The sequence below is a fragment of the Entelurus aequoreus genome, linkage group LG11 (genome assembly GCF_033978785.1).
Source record: "Entelurus aequoreus isolate RoL-2023_Sb linkage group LG11, RoL_Eaeq_v1.1, whole genome shotgun sequence".
NCBI classification, from domain to species: domain Eukaryota; kingdom Metazoa; phylum Chordata; class Actinopteri; order Syngnathiformes; family Syngnathidae; genus Entelurus; species Entelurus aequoreus.
Window position 1 is genome coordinate 39,869,672 of NC_084741.1, and position 5,731 is coordinate 39,875,402.

General features: G+C 48.2%; 1 protein-coding gene across 1 annotated transcript; it reads left to right on the forward strand.

The window, feature by feature from the left end:
* The first annotated feature begins 495 nt into the window (after positions 1-495).
* LOC133660110 (uncharacterized protein K02A2.6-like) lies at positions 496-4,258 on the forward strand. The gene has a single exon (XM_062063253.1). The coding sequence runs from the start codon at positions 496-498 to the stop codon at positions 3,766-3,768; it is 3,273 nt and encodes a 1,090-aa protein (XP_061919237.1). The 3' UTR covers positions 3,769-4,258.
* Positions 4,259-5,731: the final 1,473 nt, after the last annotated feature.

Sequence of the window (5,731 nt, forward strand, 5' to 3'; positions counted from 1 at the left end):
CCCCAAAGCCCATAGTGATAGCGGAGAGATATAGATTTCATAAGAGAGATCAGGGGGAGGGGGAAACTATTACACAGTATGTAACAGATCTAAAAAAATTATCAGAGCACTGTGAATTTGGAGCTTACCTGCAGGATGCACTAAGAGACAGGTTAGTGTGTGGGTTGAACAGTGAGTCGATTAAAAAGAGGCTGTTAACAGAGAAGGATTTAACATACCAAAGAGCAGTTGAACTAGCAGTTTCAATAGAAACAGTGGCACGTGAATCTCAACAGCTCAGTAGCTCACAGAAGGTGAACGCTGTCTCTCTCTCCTTGCCACCGGGCCGTAAATGCACTCGTTGTGGTAGAGTAAATCACAAAATGGAGGAATGTTTTTACAAGGACCAGTCCTGCCACAATTGTGGAAAAAGGGGGCACATAGCTCGTATGTGCAGGGAGGATAAAGGGGGACCGAAGACAACACATTTTTTTTGGGGTTAAAAAGGGACAGAAAATGAAAGGAAAATTCAAAAAGAGGGCCGATCAGGTAGAGGCGGAGACTAAGCCCAGCGACCCAGAGACAACAGATTCAGATGGGGTGGGAGGCTTACATGTAGTGGAGGTAGAAAAAAGCGTTAAACATGATAGCGCTGCGTCAGCGATTATCTGGGTTAGACCCAAAGTGGAGGGACAAACTATAGAAATGGAGTTAGACACAGGTGCGGCAGTGTCGATCATTTCAGAAAAAGTATACAATGCTAAATTTAGCCAGTTACGCCTCCGTACCACCAACCTACTGTTGAGATCGTATACAGGGCAGGTTATGACACCCTTGGGGGTAATAAAAGTAGACGTGCGTCTCAACAAACAACGGGCACGTCTCCCCCTGTATGTGGTTAAGGGTGACGCTCTCTCTCTTTTTGGACGAGAATGGTTGCGAAAAGTAAAGTTAGATTGGACAATGATTAAAACTATTCGAGCTACACATCCCATACAGGAAGACCGCACAATGGCGACAGTACTAGACAGCCATGCCAGGGTGTTCCAAGAAGGTCTAGGTACACTAAAGGGCTTTGAGGTGGCGTTAACCCTCAAGCCGGTGCATCAACCGAAGTTCTTCCAAGCACGGGCGGTGCCGTATGCACTTCGGCCGAAGGTGGAGGAGGAATTAGAGCGTTTGGAACAGGGGGGCGTACTGTCTCCAGTACAGTTTAGTGAATGGGCTACTCCAATTGTACCCATTTTAAAAAAAAATGGGAAAGTACGTATATGCGGAGATTTTAAAGTGACCTTAAATCCCGCGCTTTGTGCTGAACACTACCCCATTCCGAGGATAGAAGATCTTTTCGCATCGCTAGCAGGGGGGCAGCGTTTCAGCAAATTAGATCTGGCGAACGCATATTTACAGGTGCCGGTTCAGGAAAACTCCCGTAAATATCTGACCATTACCACGCAGAAGGGAATGTTTTGCTATAACCGTCTTCCCTTCGGGATCACCTCTGCGCCGTCAATCTTTCAGCGAGTCATGGACCAAGTGTTGCAGGGCCTCCCCAACGTCCATTGTTTCCTGGACGACATTTTGGTGACTGGGGAGAACGATGCAGATCACCTAAAAAACTTAGATGCAGTGTTGGGCCGATTGGGAAAATTCGGTTTGCGAGTACAGAAGGAGAAATGTGAATTCTTCAAGAGTTCATTAGAATATTTGGGGCATGTCATTGATAAAAAAGGGCTACATAAGTCCCCAGAGAAGCTTAAGGCCATAGCGGAGGCCCCAGCCCCCATTAATGTGAGTCAGCTCCGTTCTTTTTTGGGCCTGATAAACTATTATGGGCGTTTTGTTAAAAACATGGCAACCATGCTCAGCCCGTTACATGAGCTGTTGCACACCGGAGTGGCATGGAAGTGGTCACCAGAGTGCGAGAAAGCCTTTAAGGCAGCAAAAGACCATTTGCAATCAGAACAGGTGCTAACGCATTATGACCCCAGGTTGCCCCTGCGGATAGCGTGTGACGCGTCGCCGTATGGGGTGGGCGCGGTACTTTCGCACGTGATGCCCGGTGGTGAGGAGAGACCCATAGCCTTTGCCTCTAGGACACTGAGCAAGGCAGAGCAAAATTATGCTCAGATTGAAAGGGAGGCGCTGGGAATTATTTTTGGGGTACGTAAATTCCACGCCTATTTGTACGGGTGCCATTTTACACTACTCACAGATCACAGACCGCTGACAAGTATATTGAGTCCCAGTAAGGCGACGCCACCTATGGCGGCCGCACGACTGCAGCGGTGGGCGTTAGTGTTAGCGGCACACAACTACACAATCCAATACAGGAAAGCAGCAGATCATGGGAATGCAGATGGTCTCTCACGGTTGCCACTGCAGGTAGCGCATGGGGAAAAGCCAGACGCAGTAGATAGGGTGACAGTACATCACCTTGAGACACTCCCAGTGGACAGTGAAGATATTAGGAAGGGAACTAAATATGACCCAGTGCTCTCTAGGGTAGTAGATATGGTAGTTTCAGGCCAGTTTGTTGGAACAGTTGGGCAGAATGACGCGTTGGCACCCTTCTACATGCGACGAGACGAACTGACGGTGATCCAGGGGTGTTTGCTATGGGGCAGTAGAGTGGTGGTGCCTCCAGCGTTGAGACCGCAGCTTCTGAAGGAACTACATGCCGGGCACCCAGGCATGGTCAAGATGAAGGCCATTGCACGGAGCCATGTCTGGTGGCCGGGGTTAGACGCCCAGATTGAACAGCAGGCCAGGACATGCTCTACGTGTCAACGGAACCAAAAGAACCCGGCGCTCTCCCCACTACACACCTGGCCGTGGCCGGGATCTCCATGGCAACGGATCCATGTGGACTTTGCGGGGCCGTTCGAAGGACACATGTTCTTGGTGGTGGTAGATGCGTACTCTAAGTGGCCGGAAGTACAGGTGATGAAAACGACGACGACGGAGAAGACTGTACAGGCCCTGAGGAGTATGTTTGCCCGCAACGGAGTACCAGAGACACTGGTTAGTGACAATGGGCCACAATTCACAGCGGCAGAGTTCGGGGCATTTCTCCGGGCAAACGGAGTGAAGCACAAAAGGTCAGCGCCGTTTCACCCCGCCACGAACGGTCAAGCAGAGCGTTTTGTGCAGACGCTGAAGCGTTCATTGAAAGCGTCTAGGGGAACATTTACGCTGCAACATCGAGTGGAGGCATTTTTACTCAGCTACAGGAATGCGCCTCACATGACGACGAGTGAGTCTCCGGCTATGCTCTTCCTGCGCCGTCGGCTCCGCTCTCGCTTGGACCTTGTGAAGCCGAACGTGTCGGCTACGGTGGAGCTGGCGCAGGAGGGCCAACGAGAACGCAGAGATCTGGTGGCTAAGGACAGACGGTTTGCAGTGGGGGAGGCCGTGCTGGTGCGTGATTATCGACGGGGGGAGGAGAAGTGGATGCCTGGACTGGTGGCATCACAAGAGGGACCGGTATCCTACTCCGTGGATGTGGGGGCAGGCGCACTCTGGAGACGTCACACAGAGCAGATGAGAGCCGGTGACCGTGCGCTTTTGGTTCCCACTGGTCCAGAGCAACCAGCTGTGCCGAGTGAACTGACAATTGGGGCCCAGCCGGTTGCTCCCCCCCCTTCTCCGGCAAGAGGGGATGCTCTGGGAACCGGGACAGTCGCCCCCGAGCCAGGAGGGTCACCCAGACGGAGAGCGGATGTTGGCGCGCCAGGCCGGAGGTATCCACTCCGGGTTACCAGAGCTCCAGACCGCCTTAATCTCTGAACTGGGGGCGTGGGTTGTTAGAGAGTCATGTCACGTTTTGGGGCAGAATAATCCCCGTTGACTGACTCCGAGGTTCGGGGGTAGTCTACCCCCCGGCCTCAGTAAGCATGTATGTGTTTAAGTTTGAGTTCCCTATTTACAATAGCCCCCTAAGTGGGTATTTCAATGTATTTTATGGTTACACCGCCGATTCGCACAAAGCATCATTTTGCACATAACACACGTTCTAAGTGCTTATGGCCTAGTCTGTTTTTATAGGCTGGGGTTAATAGGGGTGGTTTTAGGTGGGTGCGAATCTGAATAAGTGGGGAGGGATGTTGTGTATTGAGCTGTATGTTTTGTCTGCATGGTTACACCCAGTGACCACCAGGGGGAGTGCCAGGTGGGTTCATATATGTTGGGTTGAACTTCCGTTCGGTGTGTGACAATAAAGCTGTCTAACGTCTACACCAGCTCCCGACTCGGCTCTCGTGATTACATAGATAAGGTGAAATAGGAGGATGACTGTTAGTGTTACATACTAACAGTCAGTATACAATACAAGGCAAAGAAAAAAAGCGTACATAATCCTTTTAAAGCTGCATTTGTGTACTCAAAACTGGTTAGCAATAACTCTGTATTCCACACAACTGCCAAGCTTGTACACAACAAATAGCAAATTTGAAGTTAGCAACCTCCACCTGAAGCGGGCACGAGCAGCCGTTTCCTTCGAACTTAAAACTGCTTCCATCAGTCCCACAGAGCTTTTTGAATAACCTTGAGACAGTCCAAAGTTTTCTTTCCATTCTACGTACAAAAATTCCTTCAAAACAACCAGCTATAGGCCAGCGTCCTCCAATCCAGCAACTCCGAGACCTTCTTGGTAGTAGTGTCATGTTCGTAGCACAGTCTTATATCATTTCTTGATGCAGTCTGCTATTTAACATCAGCATCGCCATTGGACATAAAATATTTGTCATTTGTGCCAATATTACAGGGGATATCAAGCACAAAAAGAACTGGGCTTTAGTGGTAATGATATCCTGTTTTGGTGTGATGTCATAGGGCACTGGAAAAGCACAATAGAGAGTGCAAGGACACTTGGACTTCACGTGTAGGTGTGCAAATACAGAAAACCGAACTAAATGAGAAATCAGACTTATTTAGTGCATGGAACCTTAGTGAGTAATCATCAAGCAGGAAGCTTTTTGGATTCATGTTATCACATCTATTGCGTTCTTTGTCGACTTAAAAAAAAAGTCCACTTTAATTTGAAAAGTATTGAGTACGGGTAATATAAAGAGCAAACAGAATGGGTCCAAGAATTTATCCCTGTGAGACTCCACAGCCAAATATGTCAATGGACGAAACAGATTATCGCAATCTTACAAGACGGCATCTCCCTTGTGTGATCCAAACCACATTTCAGGGCAGTGCTCTGACACCTGCACAGTCTTCAAATCCAGATAAAAGAGTTGTCAACTGTGTCAAAAGTAGCAGTCAGGTGTAAAAGCACTAAAATGGCTGAATCACCAGAATCAATCATCAAAAGCCGCTAAAGTGCAGTCTCGGTGCTATGGAAGGCTTTGTAACCTGACTGGAAAGTTCTAAAATGCTGCCGGAATTTAAAAAAAAAGGATGTTTTTCAAAATCTTCAATATAAATGGGAGCCTTAAATTTGGCCGGTATTTTGAGAAGATACAAGTGTTAAACGAGTCCTTTTCAGCAAAGGTTTGCGTGAGTCAATTTGTCCATACTTTCCTTATTTTCCCATCATTTGGAAATGTGTGCAGGCTGACCCCTTCTTTAGTTCAATTTGCAACAAAGTATCTGGAGGACATATAATTCCTTCAAATACTGTGTGAAAACAACAATCTTCGGGTTGAAGATGCTACCAAAAAAAATACTATGCAATACAAAATTGTCTCCAGTCTTCTGCAGGCTGATGCAGGACCGCCCAAATTTTGAAACTAAAAACAATCCA

Excerpts from the sequence above, each read along its gene's own strand:
- LOC133660110 (XM_062063253.1), top strand. The coding sequence starts at position 496 with ATGAAAGGAAAATTCAAAAAGAGGGCCGATCAGGTAGAGGCGGAGACT.